General features: G+C 41.8%; 1 protein-coding gene across 1 annotated transcript in view; it reads right to left on the bottom strand.

Annotated features, from left to right (window-relative positions):
* Nucleotides 1-251: 251 nt before the first annotated feature.
* The window catches only part of ROR1 (receptor tyrosine kinase like orphan receptor 1), a gene marked incomplete at its 5' end in the record, with an annotated part of 342,695 nt that continues 319,535 nt past the window's right edge, over nt 252-23,411 (bottom strand). Inside the window, 2 exons of the mRNA XM_074220644.1 lie at nt 252-4,708; nt 17,879-18,090. Of these exons, the coding sequence (XP_074076745.1) occupies nt 3,284-4,708; nt 17,879-18,090 (1,637 nt within the window). The remainder of the gene's footprint in view (nt 4,709-17,878; nt 18,091-23,411) is intronic.

Below are 23,411 nucleotides of genomic sequence, written 5' to 3' on the forward strand. Positions count from 1 at the left end.
TCTCATTCATTTTCTCCCATGAGTTCACCACTCTGAGGGTAGTTTTAATTGCTCAATGAGTTGGGAGACCTTTCTCAGGTCATTTTGATGTTGATAGGAAGCCAGTGGAAAATGTATGCCATCCTTGACTTGTTCCCCTTCCCTACCCCCATTCTTGCTCCAACCCATCCTCTTTATTAGTCATAGTTTTGGTAACATCAAAGAAATGACTGTTACTCTTATTATTTCAAATGTCTTCCCCAAATGTCTTATAGCAAGATCCAGAAAATGTTTATGTTTTATATTAAAAATGTTTTAATAAACAGCAGCATAAAATAATCAGTGTGTAATATCATCTCTGGTGTGTGGAATACAAATGCATATATTCTCAATATAAAATAGCCTTTCTTAGTACATTTCCATGCTCTTCTAATTGAAATGCCCATAATTAATAAATCAAACATCAAGGAATACAGTGATTAAAATGCATGCAGTGAAAATAAGAAAACACAGTCAAGGCAATTGATCCAAATATTGCCTTGAGAGATTAGAAGAAAATCTACATCATTAAAAAATAAAATAAGAGAAACAGAAGAGATAGAAAAGGCAGAATTGTATTTTCACTTCTGCAATACAAAACGTGGACATTGTTTTGTGCAAAAAAGATATGAAAACAAAGGCATCTTACCAAAAAAGCATTGTCAATGGAGCAAATGATATTTTTCAGTTTGTGAAAAAATATTCTTTCCATACAAAATAGAGATACCATGATGTCCTATCATGGCACTTTTAGATCTTCTAAGAAGTGGTTTCAAAATCCAGAAGGCTTGTACCTGAATGTAGCAGAGTAATTATACAAATGCTTAAAAACAATGCTATACTTCTTTATGAAAAATGATCTCAAACTTAATTTTATTTTGTTGTTATCAAAATTTTTTTTCCCAAAGAATTTCTATATGGCTCATGGAATGCTAATTTCCCTTTTAGGGACTGTTGGAAAAACTCAGATTCACTAAAATTCTGTATTTACCTAAAATAATAAATATTCTTGGAAAAAATGATTGTCATATGAACATATATAAAATCGTGGTTTGAAGTATCATCATCAGTAAACAGTTGCATAGCAACAAAAGGAAGCAAATATTTTGCCCTAATGTACCTAAAAATGAAGACACATAACTTCTGAGTAAGCTTATTTATGCTATGAAATCAATGAATGTTCACTCTTGTAGCCTCACAATAAATGCAAATAAAGTCCATTCAGCAGTTCAGAGAAGTTATTTTCTGGGTATTTCAAGAGATGGTGTTTGGGAAAACCCCAAGATACTTTTCTGAATACACACTTGCTTTGTTCTTCATCCTATCACTATTTTAAAAATGGAAACCTTGAAATGTTTCTAATCCTCTCATGTTAAATATTGTTTGCAAGATCTATTTCACATCCCATAAGTCTCTTTAGTGTTTTTTTTAATATGAGGCACTGTTTTTAGAAAAGGGAAATGTTTTCCCAAGAGAAACAAAAATCAAATATAAAAATCCTTTCTGCAGAGAAACATGAAACCTATGCAAATTCCAAACTCAGTAAAATGTGTCTGTCTGGTGAAGGTCATTTACTGCACAGCCTATACCTCCATCTGTGTATACCAGATAATATCATTTTGCTCCTATTTAACAGACTAAATAGCCCAGTAATTGGTTATCTATAAAATTAAAAGAGTGGCTATCCATTATAATCCCATAGGAGTTGGGGGAGTGGACTATGATAATATATAGGAATCATCTTTTTGGGGATTCCTATAGACTTCCATGGTCATTTAAATGTTGGGACTTCAGGAAAATACAATGGACATATCCAGTTCATTTAAATGGTATAACTTCCATTAACCTAGCACGAAATTTGGTTCTCACTGAGATCATACTGAGCAATAAAAAATTTTTTTGAATCCTGATTAATTGAAGGAAAACCATCTTGTTGGTGTTATGCTTCTCTGAACTCTTGGCAATGTATACATTCAAAATGGGGAAGGAGTATTCAGCTAGTACCATGCCACCATATAAGACTCATTAACCTTGTCAATCCAGGGGAGCATTTCTAGAGACCCTCTAGTTTTGAGCTCATCTTTTGAGACCTGAACCATGCCTTGAGGTCATTTTCATTTTCATCATCTCTTCAGTTTGTGCCTTCTACTATATCAGGACAAGTGTTATGAAATAATTGGGCATCTGTCAACATTTATTTCTGCTCCTGTGCCTGGACCCTAAGTTTTATAGGGGCTAGAATGAAATAAGTATGGAGAAAAGTGTCCAGCTTCAACACAAACCATCAGAAGGTTTACCCTTTGGGCAAAGGAAACTTGCATCCAAGAAAAAGTATGGGTACCTCACCATGGAGAAAACCCATTAAGAAATGATGAAAACATCTCATGGCTCCTATTGAATCCCATATTTTAATGCTGTTGGTCTAAAATTCCCTTACTTTTTTTAGAATGCTGAGGAATGCTCACTCAGTTAGTGGTCTGGCATAGGAGACAGGAAGACCTGGGTTCAAGTTCTTCCTACCTTTCACTGGGTGATTCTGGGGAAATGACTTAGCCTCTCAGTTCCCCAGGCAACTTTCTAAGACTGTGAGTAATAGCCAAGAGATCCAATCTGTAATGGTGTGGAGAATTTCCACAATGGAAGTTCCTTAGATGATGAAATCACAGGTCTGGATCAAAAGAAAAAAGTAAACATCAGTTTTCTGTACCAATGTACACGATGCTGAAATTGAACCAAAGTCTTACCCTTTCTAAACATGAAAATAAACATGGTGGCCACACAAAAGCTACTGGATAGACTTTGGGCAATATTAAAGCCACTGGATATCCAATGCACTCTTTGACTTGGTTTGATATCCCATCCTGATATTTCTTTGAAAATGACTCTTCATTGGATGCTTGTTTTAAGTACCTAATGTGATGTGCACCAATCCTGATGCCAGCTTACACAACATGATATGATGTTCAAGGCACAATAGGAATAGATGTTCCTTGGGGCAGGGACTGTGTCTCTTTTGTCTCTGAATTCCCAGCACTTAGCATATAATAGGTGCGTAATAATTTTTTGATGATTGAATAAATGATTTGTTTTGCTGCCTGCTATCTGCCCATCCTGCTAAGCACACAGTTACACTTCACAGAAGATACTTGTTGCAATGTCTGCTAAACAATCAAAAAATCTTTAATAAAATATTTGAATATAAATCTTTTCTACGGCTTTCTAGTTTGTACTGAATGTCATATTTATAAAAAAAAATCACTGTGTTCTACAGTTCTGCAGAAATCATTGATTCAGTGTGTCCATGAATATTTGAGTCCCCTAGTAAAGATGGTTGTTTTGAGTCTACTTTATAAGGTTTCTGAGTTTTATTTCCAAAAACGGTTATGCCCATTCCACTTGGATGATTTGGAAGGGACACATGGGAGAGCAAAGGGATGTTCGCCTCCTGATTGGATCCCGAAGAGGGCAAGCTAGTCACATGACCAGTGCTTGTGGAGCCACTGGCACTGCTGGGTGAGCGGCTCTTGGGAGGGGGACAGTGTTGAATGACTCTGGGTGGGCCCTGGGGTTGGTAGTGAGTTGCTGGAAAAGCAGCGTATCCAGGAGGTATCGGGTACCCATTGATGGGGATGAAGCGCTGGTTTTGAGGTATGGGGGGCCCAATGAAGCCAGCAATCTGCCCTTGAGGTATCCCCTGAGCTGGAAACATGTAGTTGGGATATCTCGGGTTACTGAGATTGCTGATGGGACTGGCGCTGAGTGATGTTGTCTGGGTAGTGGCATTACCGCCAGAGGGAGATGTGGAACTGGTATGACTGGAGATCCCTTCCCAGGATCGGAGTCTGACATGGATGTCCTTGAAGCGGGGTCTCCTTGAAGGAATCTCATTCCAGCATTCCGTCATCAAGCTGTACATCCTGGGTGGGCAGTCTTCAGAGCAGGGCAAAAGCTGCCGTTTTCTGACCATCTCAACGACTTCCTGGTTGCTGAAGCCATAATAGGGCTGAAGGCCAAAGCTAAAGATCTCCCACAAGACAACACCAAAGGACCAGATGTCTGAATCCGAAGAGAACTTGCCATACATGATGGCTTCGGGGGGCATCCAGCGGATGGGCAGCAAGGACTTGCTTTGCACTCGATAATAGTCGGCTGAATAGATCTCCCTGGAGAGGCCCAAGTCTGAAATCTTCACATGGAGTTGCTCACCGATCAAAATGTTCCGAGCTGCCAGATCCTTGTGTACAAAGAAGTGACTGGCCAGGTACTCCATCCCTGCAGCGATCTGAATTGCAATGTGCAGGAAGTCACCATGATCCAGGCTTGATTTGACGGTTCCATCTTCATCACTGCTGCAACCCACATCAGAGTGTGGGGACCTCATAATGAGGAACTCATGCAAGTCACCCTGGTTCATGTACTCAAACAGCATGCATACTGGCTGTTCCTGGGTGACTACCCCAAGAAGGCAGACAATGTTAGGGTGGTGGAGCTCTGCCATGAGGGAAGCTTCCTGCTGAAACTCTGCCCATTGCTGTGGATTATTAAAGTCTTTCAGGGTCTTGATGGCAACCAGTTGAGCATGGTCCATTCCCGGGAGATAAAGATGCCCCTTATATATTTTCCCAAAGGCACATTCACCCAATTCTTCCATGAACCGGACAGCTGACAGTGGCAACTCCTTGGCCTTGCTCTGTGGGGGGAGAGGAAAAGTATGTTAATCTGAATTTTTAAAAATTCTGAAGGCCGGGGCAGCTAGGTGGCATAGTGGATAAAGCACCGATCCTGGAGTCAGGAGCACCTGGGTTCAAATCCGGTCTCAGACACTTAATAATTACCTAGCTGTGTGGCCTTGGGCAAGCTACTTAACCCCATTTGCCTTGCAAAAACCTAAAAAAAATTCTGAAGGCCTCCTCCTACTATCCTTTGACCTAATTAGATCATGCCTAGAGTTCTATCTTCAAGTCTGGGAGCCATGTTTTAGAAGACCACTGATAAATTTGAGAGCATCCTTCAGAGAGTGATCAAGATAATGAAAGCCATCTGGATTATGTCATATAAATATCACTTAAAAGTAATGGAGATTTTGAGTCTGAAGAAGAAAGGTCTTGAGGGAATAATGGTAACTTTTCAAATAGTTTAGAGAATGTGCTATGGACAAAGGATGAAGAACTAGGAGGAACAGGACTTGTTGGCCTGAAGAGGCAGTAGGGCCAGAAAAGGCATTGGATTTCAAAAGGACATGGCTTAAAATTCAGTCTCAGGACACTTACTAGCTATGGGATTCTCTATGTCTCTTGTTTCCTCATCTGTAGAGGCACTTGAACTCAAGTGAAGAGATAGGACTCAATCTCCTCCAAAGTCCCTTTTAAGCTCCACATTCATGCTCCTATGAGAAGACTTGGGAGGAGGTTGGGGTGAGGTGGCATATAAACCTTGCGACCTGTCTGGTAGGAAAAGGATCAACATGGTTCTGATTAGGCCTGGGCTGGCACTAGAAGAAATGAGTGGAAGTTTTAAAGAGGAAAATTTTAGGGTTGACACCAGGAAACAGTTCATAATGACTAAAGAATCAAGCAGACCTGAGTTTGAATCTACCATCAGACACTATAGTTGAAGATATCTTGGACAGATGTCAACTAATCTAAGTCTTAGTTTCTTGAATTGAAGTTAAAGGAGTTGGATCCAATTAATCCATTATCCTCTGTTGCTTAGGTCATTTAGAACTTTGTTTTGAAATTTATTGATATATTTATTGTGGGATATTGTGAATAAAAACTGGAAAGAGAGAGTACTGGCTTCAGAACTAGGCAGACTGGGTTCAAGTCTCTCCTTTGACACATATGAATTCATCTTGAGGTCTAGCTCTTAGACCATGCTGCTTCTTCAAGAAAACTGAGGCCCTCTGTCAATCCCCTCACTTTTAGACCTTTCTCTTTGCCAATGCTAACTTCTCTGTTTGTACATTTAATCCCATTCCCTGATCTCTGAGTGCTTGCCTCAGAGATCAACCAATGGATAACCCATTGGTTATCTCCCCACTCACGCTAATTTTCAGTCTAATGGCTCTTGCTTAGCTGTTTTTAAACACGCCCAGTTCTGTATTCCTTAAAAAAAACATTTTCTTGCCTTTATCATCCCAAACTGTCCATTTTATCACTTTGCATTCACTTCTCAATTTTTTGAATCTGATTTCTGGTCCTCACTACCCGACAGAAACTGCTCTTTCCAAGGTCACTGATGTTCTTTTAATTTGTTAACTCCAATGTTCTCTTCCCAGTAGCATGCTTCTTGACCTCTCTGAAGCAAAAAATGTTGTTGGCCCTGCCTCCCCTTCCAACTTCTGTATAGTTTCCAATGCCTCATCAGTCTCTCTCTTTCTCTTTTCCTCTCTCTTTCTTATCAATATGACTCTTACCATTGTGCATGTGTCTACCTTGGGGCTTAGCTCTGGGTTATCTTCTTTTTCTCTATACATTCTCTCTTGAAAATATCATCAGAAAAAAACTTACTAGATCTCATGTGTTCAAGCATCCATGGGTAAAACACTCTTCCTCCTCTGCTCCAACTACCGACAACCCTGACTTTCTTTAAATTACAACTTCCTTCTGTTAATTGTTTCCTATCTAGTGTATACACCTCTAGTCTCCTCCATTAGATTATAAGCTCTTTGAGGGTGGGAATGTATCATTTACCTTTTTTTATATCCTGTTACCTAGAACAGTGCCTAATACATATTTATTGATGAATGGATGGATCCCAACTTCACATATTCAATCTTTAATTGCCTACTGGATAGCGCGCTCTCTGTGTGTGTGTGTGTGTGTGTGTGTGTGTGTGTGTGTATACATATATATATATATATATATATATATATATATATATGTATATCTCCTACATTCTCTTTTACTTTCAAGGTCACCTAAGTTTACAACATTGAAGACATCTTTCTCACTCTCCTCCCACCCCCATCACATGTGTTGTTAGGTCTCACATGCTACTTTCTACCCCTACTGGCTAAAATGTTGTTCTTTATTCACAATATTCCATCTCCTCTCTCCTTTCCTTTCCCATCACCTCTTAGATGCCCAGCTTCCTTCAGCCCTCTGCTCCAGGATAGGATTCTTTTTCTGATCCCTCAATTGGGCCCTCCCTTCTCCAAATATTATTTGTACATTTTCCTTATTTATTTAACTATGTGCTGTTTCTTGTTCCTTTTCTTCAATAGGATCTCTAAGTTCCCCAACAGGGATTATTTTAGTTTTTGTCATCATATTTCCTTATTAACTAGGATGACATAAGGTCTATAGTGGGTCATTGTTCATATGTTTATTAATCATATAAAGTTTATATTTCTAAATTTATTGAGGTTTAGCAGTTTCTGATAGTTTGCAATAAATGGTTTCCTTTCTCCCTCTCTTCTTTCCTTCCTTCCCTCCTTCCTTCCTTCCTTCCTTCCTTCCTTCCTTCCTTCCTTCCTTCCTTCCTTCCTTCCTTCCTTCCTTCCTTCCTTCCTTCCTTCCTTCCTTCTCTTCCTCCATTCCCTTCAGCTACAAAATATCAAGGGCATATCTTTGGAGAGCATAAAGTAGTTGAAAATAAAAATAACGAGTATCTTTGCCATCTTTCCTTTTGGTACCCTAAGTATTTCCCACAGATCAAAATGAATTCTTTCTCAGACTATGTTTTTTTTGTTTTTGTGGTGAATACCACTGTTTTCACTTTGAAAAAAAGAAAATCAGAAAAGTTACTAGGCTTCTCAAATAGAAGGGTCTGCTTAGACAATGTAGGGCTCACTGCCTAGAGGAGTACAACTCTGTTTGAAATCAGAGAAGGCTGTTGGCCAGCAAACCCAGTTTGATCTAGAGTCTCTCACAAGGCTGAGCCAGGGACCTGACAATTGGTGTGGCCGTGAGGTTGAACACCAGTTCTCAGCCAATCTGCTGGAACAAAATTGCCCTTTCTCTTTTTTCTGACACTTGAAGAAATTCCAAGTTCCCTTTAGTTCTACATGTCATATCACCTCATCGAAGTCAGTGGAAGACCATTGGTAAGTCCAAACCATGACTACAACTCCCTATGAAATTCCATCAGTTCAAGGCCAGAATGCAACCTTGGAGGCAATCTAGTCCAACCCAAACATAGTATGAAATCTTCTACACCATCTCCCATGGTGACAGCTTGTGGAAGGAAAATGACTCTAGGATTTATAAGTCAGAGGACCTGCTTCTTCTCTTTGGGTGACCTCATTGAGGTTATTCAAAGTCTGGATCTCAGAGTCCTCATTTGAAAAATGAGTAAGTTGGACAAAATGACCATTAAAGACCTCAGACTTAGACTCAATATAGTCCATTTCACTTTGAGACACCTTTAGTATTCATGGTCCACTCGCCTACTTTTTACAGATGAGAAGACTAAGCTAGGAAGGTGAGGGTTCTAATTCTTAGGAAATTTTCTCTTTGCCTCAAGAGATATGAAAATACCCCAAGATGGTGAAATTTGAGGACTTCCTTCATGACACCTGTAAAATGGTCATGGATGTGGTTCACCCAAAATGTGAACAATAGTCTTCATCTCACAGAAACCATAAAAGCACAATTTGCATTTTTAAAATTCTCAAGCTCCTCCATGGAGATGAAATTTTGAATTTCCCATAAATCCCATACTCATTTAAGAAATCATAAAAACGCTTCCACAGGCAGTCAGTAGACTGTACAGGGGATGGCCGGAAATTAGCCTTATTGTTCAGGAACAGCTGGTTTACGTTAGACAAATCCTTTAGGCTAAACTTGTTTAGGTCTGGCATATTGTAAATTATATTTCAGTAATGAAAGTGATGTGACCTCCGGCTGACCTCGAGCAGGGTCTGTCTGTTTGAACCAACGTCCCATGGAAAAGTATGAAAGAAGATGAAGTCATAAACTTTTGGCAGTTCCATTTTGGTGCATTTCAAGGGAAAAGGGGGTTATAAATCTGCCCGGCTTTTGTTTGACAAGTATTTGTCATGCGGGGGATGTACGAGATGTAAAGAAGTGTAAAATACACAGGCAGCCCCCCTGCCAAAGTAAACGGAGTACAAAGGGAGAAGGGGATGAGTGAGGGCCCAGCCCCTATCTCTTCATCAGCGCCTTCCATTAGCCCAAGGACAAGATGGGCCCAGTTGGTTATATGTGCTAAGAGAACCCAGCCCCTTGGAACTGAGAAGGGCTTTCATTTCATTGTTAACATTTGTATTTCCCAAAATCAACACACATCTACCTTGGTATGGTTCAAAAGTTCTCTCTGTCTCTCTCTGTCTCTCTCTCTCTCTGTCTCTCTCTCTCTCTCTCCTCTCTGATTCCTTTTTTCTTATCTTCTCTATTCTCTCCTCTTTTTTAATGTTGACATGGGAATGGATAATCCTCTGAAATCTAATTTCTTTTTCTTTGAAATGTCTGAGTAGCAACAAGATTTCCATTGGAGTGGACCAACTGGTCATGAGAAGTCACAGAAGAGGTTCCTAAGGTCAGGGGCCCTTTAGCAGAAAGGAAGGCAAGATGACCCTGCCTTTGGAATGGAGGAACCAGCTTCGTTTGATGATATGTGACATGAGAGGGACAGATAATACTAAGAATGATAACAAAAACAACTAGCATTTATGACTCTGCAAAGCACTGCAAATATATAATTTGATTTTCCCAATCACCCTGGAAAGTGATTGTTTTATTATCATTTTACAACTCTGGAAACTGAGGTAAATAGAAAGAAGTTAAGTGACTTGCCCAGGGTCACACAGCTACTGTATATCTGGGGTCAAATTTGAACTCACTTCTTCCTGACTCCAGGTCCAGTGCTCTGAGGTAGGCCAGAGAACTTGAGTTTCAATCTTTTCCCTTATACTTACTCATATAAACTCAATGGACCTCAGTTTCCTTATCTGTCAAATGAAAGGATTAGTCTAAATGACCTGTAAGGTCCTTTCTTGTTCTGGCTCCAGGACCTATGATTGTATGCACCTTTGTGATTTGGGGTACAACATGCCATGCCCTCTCTATAGGCATCAGTATCCTCCTGGGCCAAAAGAAAGGGATAGACTGAATGACCTCTAAGTTCCTTTCCCATTCTAGGGTCAGGGATTCTATCATCCCTAGAAAAGAATTCATTCTCCGGTTTCCAGGCATAGTGAGGAATAGATGGATTTTGGCCAAGGGATAAAAATTATCTTTAGTTAAATGGGCTGTTTGTTCTGGGAAGCAGGTGAAGCCACAGGGGAGTTTCTTAGAAAACTTTTTTCTCGGAAAAACCAAACTTTAACACCTTTGGTACTGAGACCCATTTCATGGGCATGTCTGACTTTAGAGGCTCATCAGGGAAGCAGGCTTTCTTCTTCTCCTCAGCAACATGATGGAACAAGGAGATGAGGCAAAGCATCGGTGGTTATGTCGGGGTGATATATGGTTTGGGGAAGAAGCCCTGGCTCTGAAGGTTTGAGTCAGAACACCTGGGAGCAGATCCTGCCTTGGATACTGATGACTGTGAGATATTGGGTAAGTCACCACTCTCTGCCTTAGTTTCTTTTCAAAGACAATGTGGACCAAGTGGTGACCTCTGAGCTCCTGTCTGGGTCAAAGTCTGATCCCAGAGAATGATTATGAATCTATCTATCATCTGTTTGTCTGTCTCTCTATTATCTACCTATCAATCTATCATCTATTTATCTATCTTTCATCTGTTGATGTCTAACCTTGTCTTTCTGTTCATCTATTTAGTCTATCTATCCATCTATCTATCTATTTATCATCTATCTATTTATTGTCTATCTTTCTACCCATAAATAAGAGGTCATTAATAAAATCTATTTAAAAAGAAAACTTTCCTCAACTGTTAGTACTGTGGATAGGTATGAATGACTTTTCCTTCTTTCCTACCTGTCTTCCTTCTCTCCTCTTCTCTCTCTCCTCTCTCTCTCTCTCTCTCTCTCTCTCTCTCTCTCTCTCTCTCTCTCTCTCTTCTATCTCTCCCCCTCTCCCTCCCTCCCTCCCAATTTTCTTTATGCCTTTCTTTCCTTGTTCTTATGTAAACAAGCTCAAACTTGTGAAGCCACTGTCTGTACTCATAATCAGAAATAACTCGATTTTCAAAGGCTTGGAGGCCCCATCTATGCTCTCCCTAGAGGCTGTGTACTTTGTTAGAGGTGGCAGATAAGTGGCCTGGGCTTAGGAAATGCAACCCTTTCCCTACTTCTGTCTTTAGATACGTTTCCACAAACATCCTTCCATATTTGGGCTCTTTTCCAGAATGAATGGGATGCATCTTCAGGAGTCACGATTTTCAGTATGGTAGCTAGTTTCTCAGTGTTACTATTTTTTCTCAGATATGTCCTTGAGGGTCCATTCAACTCAGATGCAGTTGGAGCAGGGGACACTGACATGGAAGGGGCTTTAACACTTCAGGATTAGAAATGGGTCCCAGGGTTCATCTAGAGGAACCCTAGACTGAAAAATTCCAACTGCAAAATCCCCGAGAATTATTATCCAATCTTTGTTTAAAGACCACTAGTGCAGGGAAACCTGAACCTCGATGACCAAAGTTGACTCATTATAAGTCCCTACCTATTGCTCCCTAAGGCCAAGAAGAATGGGGTAAATCCCTCTGAGTACTGAGACTACTATGCTAACATGGACTCAAAATTAGGGCTTGGCACCTTGGTTAGTGGTTGGCATCAGAAGCTCTGGATTTTAGCACTGGCTCTTCCATTTAGTAGCTATGAGAAGTTAGGCTAGTGTGGTTAGTTAGGTTAGTTTGAGATGCAGTTGGTCAATAAACACTTAAGTGCTTGCTATGAGCCATGTTCTATGTTAAGCAATGAGGATACATGCATACCACCCCCATATCGATGGGTTTTTCTTAGAATAGAAACACCAATATGATACTTAAACTACTGATGATCACTGCAATTACAAATGGTACTAAAAACCCTAAAATCACTGATGATTGGGATAGGGTGTTTGAGTATCAAGGGAAAAACAAGAGGAAGAAGGAGAAGGAAGGAGAAGGAGGAGCAGAAGGAGAAGAAGGGGAAGAAGAAAGAAAGAGAGAAAGAGAGAAAGCAAAAAGAAAGAGAGAGAGAGAGAGAGAGAGAGAGAGAGAGAGAGAGAGAGAGAGAGAGAGAGAGAGAATCACTTTTGGTTTTCTTGTCCAGTCTCCTGCCCTGTAACATGAAGTCAGACTAGATGACCTCTTGGGATTCCTTCCAGTTCCAAATCCTAGCATTGTCCAGGACTGTATGCTATAAGAGGTGCTGAGTTCTGGGATCCTAGGCTCTACCCAGATTCACCCAGCTATTCAGGGGAAGCAACAGAATGCAATGCCCAGGCCTCTTCCCTGCATGCCATGCCACACTCTCTGTTACAGGTGAATGTCTCAAGCTCTTCTAGCAGTACTAGGATGGGGTGACAGGGTCTGTAATCCAAAGAACTAATAGCAAAGTCCCTTCCTCCTGGCAGTGTTTCTGGTCTGAGCTCCCTGTACTTCACAGAACTTCATTGGCCTCTGGAGTGATACCATTCTGGGAGTCCCTCTCGTCTCTCATGACCCACCTTGTCTCACCATGTGGTTCTCTATCTCTTGTCCAGGATCCTGGGGAGTTGGGATTCTTGCCATGAGAGCTAGGGTCCATTGTGACTGTAAACACTGAAGGGAAGACCTGTTTTCACTTTATTCACATCAGATCCAGGATCTGATACCAATACATGTTTGCTGACTGAATGTCAGTTTTCTCTCTGGTCTTTCCTCACTCTCTGGATGTTGAGAATTAGAATCCTTAAACTTGTCTATTCCTTCAAGCTTCAGATCTCACTACACCCCCTCACCAACTGTCATTTCCAGAACAGCTGTCCTGTGTGTCATTTTGGGATGAACAGAGAAGGTGGGAGGGGGTATGGAGGAGAGTCGGGTTGAGCAAGGCCCACCCAGCATCTGAAGGAGAGGCTTTGATCCTTTTACAGCCCCCCTGTGTACCCCACTGAGGAAACTGCATGACGGCCCAGCCGACTTCATAGGAAAGAAGTTAAATAACTTTGGCTTTCCAGTCACATGAGGGGAGGGGAAAGGCAAAGCAAGAGTGGTGGAAGGGAGGTCCTGTTTTCCTTTGTCTCTCTGAAAAGAACAAATTTTCTTTGTTTCAAGGGAAGAAAAGAATCAATTATTCAGTGAAATCATAATGTGATATGAGACCATGGAGGCTAGATAGCAGCATCAATAGAAGCTCCTTGAGGACAGGGAGCATTTCCTGGTCTTTGATTCCCCAGACTCTGGAATATAGTAGGCACTTAATAAATGGTAGTAGCATGAGCCAGATGACCTCAGTTGATTCTTGTAAGACCTCATAGAGGAGAAGAGGAGATGACATGACCAGGATCACACAGATGGGAAATGTGGGAAGTACCCAGGTCTTCCTGACTCCAAATCCTGTGAGCAATTTGGAAAGAATGAATGAAAAGTCCTTGTTGAATAGAGAGGAAACTGAGGTCCAGAGAGAGCAAAGGTTGTGGTTACCCTGGTAGGCAGTAGCACTACCAAGATGGGAAGCAAGAACAACCTGGAGCTCATCTTATCTCTTTGGCTTCCTCTATGGCTTACTGTCTTGAACAAAAGCCAGCCACCTAACAGAACAAAGCAAAAGTCAAACAGATCTGTCCCTTTTTAAAGTTCTGCTTTGTTGTAGTAGCATCCAACTGAAGTTTACCTTTCCACCCACAGTAACATGAGAGTGCTCCCATCAGATGCTGGGTCCTGGGGGTTCCCAGCCCAAAGAGGCTTGCTTCCAACTGAGTTATCCCACCCGCATGGAACACAGCCAGTTCTGTCTGTCTGTCACCTCTTATCTTTCCCTGGGGTATTTGGGGCTGCTTTCCAACCTCCCCTAGGAGCCCCTCTTACTCCTCCCTTCTTCCTCCTAATGCCCAGAGGCATCTTAGCAGTAAAGCAAGTGAAGATAGATAGAAACAGATAGTGTACACAAGATTGGAGAAAAAAGAGCACCTTAGAGCTTCTAATCAGGGAATTACTAATTCACAATGGCGAGGCAGTTAAATGGGAGAACTTCCCATCATTCCTTGTTTCCAAATTCCTGGTCCCCTGAGCTGTGATCAAGAATAAGAAAAGGTGGTTGACATCTTGGGTATGACACATGGGAAGGGAGAGAAGGGTGATGTCTAATTACTGTTTAAATATTGATTCTAATAAACATACATTCGACCCCACAAATATCTATTCCAAAGCATCTCTTAGGATCTCTGGCTCATTGTAAGTCCCAATTTCAATCCCTTCTTTTACTAGAAGTCTTTCCCATCCTCTCTTCATTCTAATGCCTTCCCTCAATTAATTATTTCCTATATATCCTATCTATAACTTTCTTTCTATATGTTTGCTTGCATATTGTCTCTATTCGATTATGAGTTTCTTGAAGGTAGAGGATGGTCCTTCTCTTTCTTTGTATCCCCAAATTTTAGCATAGCACATGATAGACATAACAAATGCTTATTGACTTAACCAGGAAGATAGGATGAAGAATTGAAGATGTTAGACAGTAGAAGATTCAGGGACATTTTTTTTTTTTTGCTTCTCCCACCTTCTGAGAGATCATGGGAAGAAGGGAGATGACTGATCTTACATGGCATTACAAATTGAGGGGAAGTTCGAAAGGGGCTGCTTATCAGCTCAAGGCAAGGACAAACTCCCTACCAATAGAAAGAGTACACAGGGAAATGGGCTGCCTTGGAAGGAAGCAATCTCTCCTTCATTGGAGGTCTTCACACTTCTCAGGGATATTATAGGAGGAATCTTGCTCAGGTCCAGGACTGGAACTAAAATGACTTTTGAGCATCAAGACCAAAACAACACAATCCCTGCCCCCAGGGAGCTTACAACATGCTAGGAGAGACTCACCAAGTACAATGAGAAGTGTTTTACAAAACAGAGAGGTGGGGGGGAAGCAAAGTCAGACAGTTAACAGACACTGTGCTAAGCATGGGAATACAAAGACAGGCAAAAAACACGGGGCGAGGGGCGTCATACCATCAAGGAGCTTATACCTAACCCAGGAGAAGACAAATATAGAATGACTAAGATCTAATCAGTAAATATAGTATAATTCAAGAGATATGTACAGCAAAAATGGCAAGTAAAAAACTCAGTGAAAATCTCCAGGCAAATTTGAGGAAAGAGAGAATATTCCAGCTGGGAAATAGAGGGAAAGACTTGGGAAAACTGAGGTATTTAATTTGAATCTGGAAGGAAAAGAAATATTTTTTCAGGGAGAGTATATGAGAAGGAGGTGTGGGCACAGGCAGGAGGATGGCTGACCCACACACATTTATGTTCTGATAAATTCAATTCGTCAATTAAACAAACATTTATTGCCTATTCTTATATTATATTGTTATATTATGTCATATGGTCATATTGTTTCATTGCTGTGTTAAATTATATTGTTATATTGTATGTTATATGATGAGGCTAACTGACATATATATATATATATATATACATATATATACATATATATATGTACATCTATATATGAGATACTTTAAGGCTTGCAGAACACTAATTATCTCAGTTGAGCCCTTGTAACAAGTCAGTGAAAGAGGGACTCTAGGTATTATTACCCCCATTTTACAGATGAGGAAATTGAGACCCAGGAGGTCAAGGAATTAGTCAGAAAGCTATGAGAAGCTCGGACCTGCCATAGAGACCATCATCAAGGGGAACAGGGCAGTCAAGCAGGGGGACCCCATTTTCCAGTGCATTCTAGGATGTATGACTGTGTCGTCTCTTGGCTCTGCAGGTCCCTGCTGTATTATTGTGTTTAGAATGTCTGTGTGAGTGTGCATGCATATGCATTTTTTCACACATTTACATGTGTGTCCCTTCATTGGGATCTGATGGGTCCATGGACCACTTGGGGCCCATGGCCCTATGAGTGGCTTTGGAGACGGGCTGTTTACATTTCGGGGACTCTCATTAAGTTTCTACAGAATTCTTTGTGCTTCTTCCAGGAAAGGGACTCAGTAAGAACCAAAACAAACAATTGAACAACTCCAAAGAGATCGGAGCCAAAGCTCTTAGGAGGAGAGAAAACAAAGGAAGCCAAAGGAGTTCATGCTCCGGTTTCCGATCCCTCCCCTTGCCAGTGAAACCCACCCCAGGCCATATTTTTCCCAGGCTGAGCATTTCTCCCCTTCCTCCCTGGCCAAATTGGGACATTTGAAGCTTGGTCAAGCTCAGAAGGGAGACTTGGGCCACTGAGGCATTCCACAAGCACTTATTAAGCCCCTCCTATGGATCAAACTCTTCCTACGTTCTGTCCTGAAGATTCAGAGACAAATGCAAACCCGCAGCATCCAGTCAGAGGTGCAGCTGAGCTACCAGACCTGGGTGCCGGAGGTAGGGAGGGAATGTGAAAAAAATATATACCTATATAAGGAAGAACAAAGCAGATCAGAAATAAATAGGATGTGGGGCAGCTGGGTGGTGCAGTGGAGTCAGGGGGACCTGAGTTCAAATCCAGCCTCAGACACTTAATAATTACCCAGCGGTGTGACCTTGGGCAAGTCACTTAACCCCACTTCCTTGTAAAAAAACTAAAAACTAAAAAACTAAAAAAGAAAGAAAGAAATAGGATGTGATTTTAGGGGGAGGATTCTAAGATGGGGTTAGGGAGAGAGCAAGAAAGGTTTCATATAGGAGGCAAACCTTAACTGACCCTCAAAGGTCTTCAAAGTACAAATATCTGGAAGTAGAAAAATCTGGGTTCAAATACTGCCTCATCACTTACTAGTTGTGTGGCCTTGAACAAGTCACTTAAACTCCTTCAGCCTCAGCTTCCCTATCTGTAAAATGAGGGTAACAATAGTACTATCTTCCAGGATAGTTATGAGCAGAATAAAGAGATATGGCAAAGTACTTGGCAATCCTTAAAGTGTTAGCTCTCATTAATATTATTATTGCTGATTGGTGATAGGGATTCTATGAACAAGCAGTGAGGGGAGAGAGCATTCCAGACCCAGGGGACCAACTATGCATGTAGCTCTCGCCCTCTGAGATTCTGCCATCTTAATTGGTGAGAGCCTTCTGGTGCCCAGTGTATCTAGATGGGCTTTAGTCAGGCTTCGCTATTAGTCCCCTTCCCCCACCCCAGGATCTTCCAACCACACACCTGGCCACTGGGGCCAGAGACCAAAGTCCTGGAGGACTTAATCCTTCAACTCCAGAATTCCAATCCCAGAGCCCTTTGGGACTATGTGTCATGGTATCCTCTACACGGGTTTCAATGTCCAAATAATGTGCCCCCTTCCTGCTGCCAGTGTATCCCTACACATGGATAGCTTCACCCTTGGAACCATAATACAAATTGTCATTGTTCCTGGAAAGATGGAAGGAAGGAAGGAAGGAAGGAAGGAAGGAAGGAAGGAAGGAAGGAAGGAAGGAAGGAAGGAAGGAAGGAAGGAAGGAAGGAGGGAGGGAAGGAGGGAGGGAAAGGGGAAAGAATGAAGTGAAAAAAGGGAGAGGGAGGGAAGAAGGAATGAAGTAAAAGAGAGAAGGAGGGAGGGGAAAAGGGAGGAAGAAAGGAAGGAAGGAATTAAGAAAATTGAGGTAGCTCAGGAAGGACCTGGTCTTGATGAAACCATCATGATTGTAACTTTTTTCCCCCGGGGAAATTTCCTGGCTGGGGGCTGGATGCTCAACACATGTTTATCAAGACTATTCCATATGAAAGGCATCCTGATAATTCCTTCCTACAGGGTCCAGCAAGGGGAGCTCAGGTGCATCCCAGGCTGGCCCCTGGGCAGGCCCTCGTGTCTCTCCCTTCCCACATTACCTTGGGCTTGTAGGCAGACAGCATGGACATCTCCACGTTCTGACCCCGGACATGCTTTGGCTGCCTCTGGGCAGGGGGGGTGGAAGGCTTCTGATTGTTGCGGCAGACACAGATGAAGAAAAAGAGCAAGGCAATGGCTAGAGGGATGGCCACACTGGGGACCAAGATGTAAAGGATCTCCATCTTATTTTTCTCCTTAGAATCCTTGAAATCTGGGTAGACACAACCAAGGAATTCTTTGTGATGGGTCTGGCCACCGCTAGGCAACATTGAACATCTGGGTTTAGAGGATACTTCCGCCCAGGGCCCCCTTCTGAAGTCCCCCTATTCCTCCCTCTCCCTCTCCCTCTCAGTTCCCCACCCATTATCCACCCCCCCCCATGTTCTCCCCTCTCTCCCCCCCTCCTAGGGCCCTTCCAGGGATCCCCCACTGAAACCCCCCATTCCTCCCTTCTTCCAGTATTCTGTTCCCCCCATTTCTCCCTCCCCTCAGGATCCCCCCTCCATGCTCACATAGGCAGGGTCAGCAGGGCGGGGCAATACATAGTAATGAGTTCTCATCACCAGCAGATTACAGATTGTTTCTATCAACACCAGCAACTTCAGTTAGGAAAGTTGAAAAGGTAAAAGTTTAAAAGTTTAGAGATTCCACCGGGGCATGAAATTGTATTTTTGAGTGAATCCGTGGCTCCCTCCTGTCTTCCCTTCCCAGTAATTGACCATCCGGTGAAGGGGCCATGGCAGTCTTTCTGTGACACAATCAGCACCATGGCCCTGGCGAAAATACTGATAATAATCACCATAAAATAGCAAACGTTATAAAACATGTTAAGGTTTATGAAGTGCCTCGGCATCTGTGATCTCCTTTCATCCTCACAAGACCCCTTTTGAGGGAAATGTTATTATTTCCATTTTACAGATGAGAACACTGAGGCAGGCAGAGATGAAGTGGTTTTCCCAGAGCCAGTATGTCTGGGTGTAGGTTCAGACTCAGGTCTTCCCAATTCCAAATCTGGCATGGCACCCACGAGGTCACACTGTCTCCTACAACCAGCAAAAAAATGTCTGAAGGACTCCTGGACACTTCCTCTCTTGGCAATTGAATCAACCTGGTGCTGGGTCAAGAGCCCTGGATTTGAAATGAGAGGACCTGGGTCTGTGCCTCGGTTATGCCCCTTTTACCTGGGTGTCTGGGGTCAAATAACAACATGCCCTGGGACTCAGTTTCCTGATCTGTAAAATGACAACTAAAAGCCCTTCGAACTCTAAATTTATGATTCTAGGGTAATTTGAGTCCATAAGCATATATTAAAGGTCTTTTGTGTCCTGGAACGATGCTGGCTGCTGGAGACACCAAGTTCAAAACCAAAATGCTCCCTACCCTCCTTGAACTTTCTTTGGTGAAGAATAAAATATATAGAGAGAATAATTTCCAGTCCGGCATGTGTGGGCTCCTGGAACTGGTGGCCAGGGTAAATCAATAAGCATTTATTGGGCATTAACTATGTGCCAAGATCATGTGCCTTTACCAGGCCTAGTCACCATTTTCTTGGATCAACACTCCCTTATGGATCCTGTCTTCAGTGGTATTAGAAGAAGGGAAAAACAATACATTTCCTGAGAGCCAGGAGAACAAGATTCTAGCCCCAGCTACACATGAGTTAAGATTTCATCTCAGACCCTTGGATGCCAACTAAATGTGACTTATTTTCCATTGCTCCATGCTGTCCCTTCAGTTCTACCATTCTAATCAAAAGAACAGGGAAATGGAATTTATTCTCATTTTCAAAGAATCTAGGTAGATGAATGTATACAGAGGTTCACTTAAAAAGATAGCTGCAGCACAGATTTAAAACCCCCTAAAGTTTCAAAGATCAACAGCTTTTTAAAAAATGTTCTTTTATAGGTATCTTTCATTTTTATATTGCCTACATTTCTTCCCTGAATCTCTTCTAGACATATAAGAAAGGAATTTTAAAAAACCAAAATATTATTAAAATTGATCAATCTATTGAAATACATCTGCCAAGATGTATAAACAAGTCATAGCCCTCTGCCAAGCAGCAGGAGAAGGGAGAGACTGGTTCATCTCTCTTTGAAGCAAGATGGTCACTGGCACACTTCCTAGGGAGGACAGCATGGTGTGGATGGCAGAAGACGAGGCCATTAATTCAAGATAAAGGACCAGGGTTCAAATCTGCTCCTCACCACCTGGGTCACTTGCTGTCCCTCACTTGGTCTCCTGGGTCTCTAGAGCAGGGTCTCCCAGCCCAAACCATCTCGGCCATCTTCATTTGTGTAGTCTGCTTTTATTTCATTTTGCTTCAAACAAACTCAATGTTTGCTAGTAATGGCTTCTATTGTGGACTGCTTTGGAATGAAATAACATATTTGAAAGAACTAGATAAATGCCATTTCTTTTTTATTATAAAATGGTTGATGGCACAGGTTTCATCTCACTCATTCATTTCCATAAATTGCATGGGAGGATCACATGGAAATGAAGCTCACGGAGCTTGTGACTTGAATAAGGTCATATGGCTCATAATGGTAGTCTTGGGATTCTAGTGTGAGTCTTCTGCCTATATCTATGATGCTTCTCTGTGAAAATAAAACTCCAGGTGGATCCAGAAGATACATTGGCCTTGACTGCTCATTCCACAAGAGGTTTGGAAGAGCCCTTAAAAATATTTTCCAAAATGATAAATTATAAAATATATTAATGATAAAATCAGTAAAAATAATAAATAGCTAACAACTAACTAGACAATATAATGTGAACTGAAAAAACAAAAACACATTTTAACATATTTTTGGTATTCTGTTTCATAGACAACAGCTAGAATAATGAGATGGATGCAGCTTGGCATGTGGATAAAGTCAGTCTTGGAGTCAGCCGGTTCTGTCTTTCATGTATGTGACCCTGGATAAGTCACTTAGCAGATCAGTGAAAGTTGAGAAATTTTAGGGTCCAAAACCTTTCCAGATCACAAATGTATTCTCTTATTCTTGGTATTTGTGTCCTGGTACACAGTAGGTATTTAATAAAGGGGATCATTGATTTTGAGCTGAAAGGGACCTCAGAGGCCAAACCTTTTCATTTACAGATGAGGAAAGTGAGGTCCCAGGGAGGTCAATGGATCATGGAGTCATAGGTCAAGAGCTGGGAGGGAAGAGGCAGTTTGGTGGCACAGTGGTTAGAGGATCTGAGTTCAAATTTGACCTCAGACATTTAATAATTACTTAGCTGTGAGACCTGGGGCAAGTCACTTAACACCACTGCCTTGCAAAAAACAAAAACAAAACAAAACAACAAAGAGATGGGACCTCAAGATCAGATAGTGTTAAGAGGAAGCTGAGACCCAGGGAGGTGACCTGTCCAAAGAAATAGGATCCCACCGCTGCCTGTAGCCCCTTTTCCATTCCCTGCTCCTCTGGCTGGCTCCTTCCTCATGGAACCAATGAAGGCAGTCCTGAAGATGAACCACACTGAAGGGGTGAGCCCAGCCAAGCTTTGATTTATTAAACTGCCATTCAAAAACTTGTCAGGGGGAACAGTAACCCCTAAGCCTCCTCCTGGAGAGAATCCGACTTTCTGGGTGACTCAGCCTAGTGGGCACCAGGGCCAGGAAAACCCCTTGTAGGTAAAATTGCCTCATGTTTAAAAATGTCCTCCTTCCAGCTGCTCCGGAGGTTTGGGGGACTATTGTTCTTTGCCTGGCTGAACACATGGGGAGCCTGGCAGCTGAGGCCCAGCTTGAACATCTCGGGAATATAAAAATAACTCTCCCGGAAAGATTCAAACTTTACAAAGCGGTCCCCCCCTCCTCCCTTTTCAAAATTCTCTGTAACGTTCAATTTGAGTCCGAAGAAAAGAAAGACAAATTGGCTTGTCCCAGGTTTTCTCTGAAATACGGGGGAAAGCTGCTGACAAAGGCAGTTCCAGGCTGCACCATTCCCAATCTGGAAAACATCTGCCCCGCCGGAACCCTGAGCTACCACGGCTGGGGAAGCTTGGTGACAAATCAGAGTTGGCCCAGGCGCCTGCAGGGTCAGGCCCCCAGGAATACCGCTGCTTACACTTGGCTTGGACTAATTGATTCAGGACATGTACTGCAGAGCATCCTCCATACGCAGAAACATACGTGTGTATGCATGTGGAGAGATAATAGGCATAATAGAAACATGCACCTCAACACATGTACACATGCACACAAAACACACTTATGCACATACACACACATACACATGTGTCTGTTACTGTTGTTCAGTCATCTCAGTCCTAGTCAACTCTCCATGTCCCCATTTGGGGTTTTCTAGGCAGATATCTGAGTAGTTTGCTATTTCCTTCTCCAGTTCATTTGACAAATGAGGAAACTGAGGCAAATAAGGTAAAGTGGCTTGCCCAGGGTCACACAACTAGTACATGTGAGGTCAAATTTGAACTTGGATCTTCTGAGTCAGGGTCATGCTCTATCCATTGTACCACCTAGCTTCCCCCATACACATATAAAAATATGTATCTTTTTTCTCTATAGAGATAGATATCTATAGATATCATTCCTATCTTTCTATCCTATCTATCTATCTATCTATCTATCTATCTATCTATCTATCTATCCTGCCCTCAAGGAGCTTACAATCTAACTTGGGGGAATAAAACATACAAAATTAAATTAGAAAGGGAAAGGAAAGATGGTATGTCTGGTGAGAGCACAGTAGAGAAGTCCAGAGGACCCAGATCTCAGTTTAGATCCTTCAAGTTCCTGTCTCTATATATGATGTCTTTCTCAGCTCCATAAGTATCATTTCCCACCATTTAATTAAATAAGCATTTATTAGTCATCTACTATGTGTCAGGAACTAAGTTAGAAGTTGGGGATACACATTAAAACAATTCACATTATAGTCGGGGGGATAGTGGGCTACACTTTAGGAGAAGATTGTGTTGGCCCTTAGACTGTGAGAGTCTTGAGGGAAAGACATGCCTTGTGGCTTTCTCTTTATCCCCAGCATTTGAGCACAGTAACATATAGTGGGTGTTAAATATGTACTTATGGATTAATTGATTTGGTAAGAGTCAAAGACCAAGTCAGGAGACTTGGATTTTAGTTCTGACAACCATAAATTTTCTGTGTGACCCTGGTCAAGCCATTTCCTTTCCTTCTAAGGGAGAGGGTTGAATTAGATGATCTCAAACTTCCCTCTGATCTAGGTTTCTATGCCAATGAGTAAGTCTATGGAAACATCTTTCCTCTCTATCCTCTTTTCTCCCCTCCCTCTCTTCCCTTCTCTTTTTTCTTTTATTTTTCTTTCCTTCCTTCTTTCTCTTTTTTCATTAATTACTTCTTCTTATTCTCTCTCCCAATTCCCTTTAATTTTCACTTTCAAATAGTCTCCCTCTTCTTACATTGAGAAGATAAGAAATAAAAACATACCAAACAAATTTCTGTTTTTGACATGTTCCAAAAAAAAAAAAAAAAGAAAGGCAAGAACCAATAAAAGACATGATGCTTCTAGCCATCCACTGAGT

This window comes from Macrotis lagotis, chromosome 2 (assembly GCF_037893015.1).
Source record: "Macrotis lagotis isolate mMagLag1 chromosome 2, bilby.v1.9.chrom.fasta, whole genome shotgun sequence".
Taxonomy (NCBI): domain Eukaryota; kingdom Metazoa; phylum Chordata; class Mammalia; order Peramelemorphia; family Peramelidae; genus Macrotis; species Macrotis lagotis.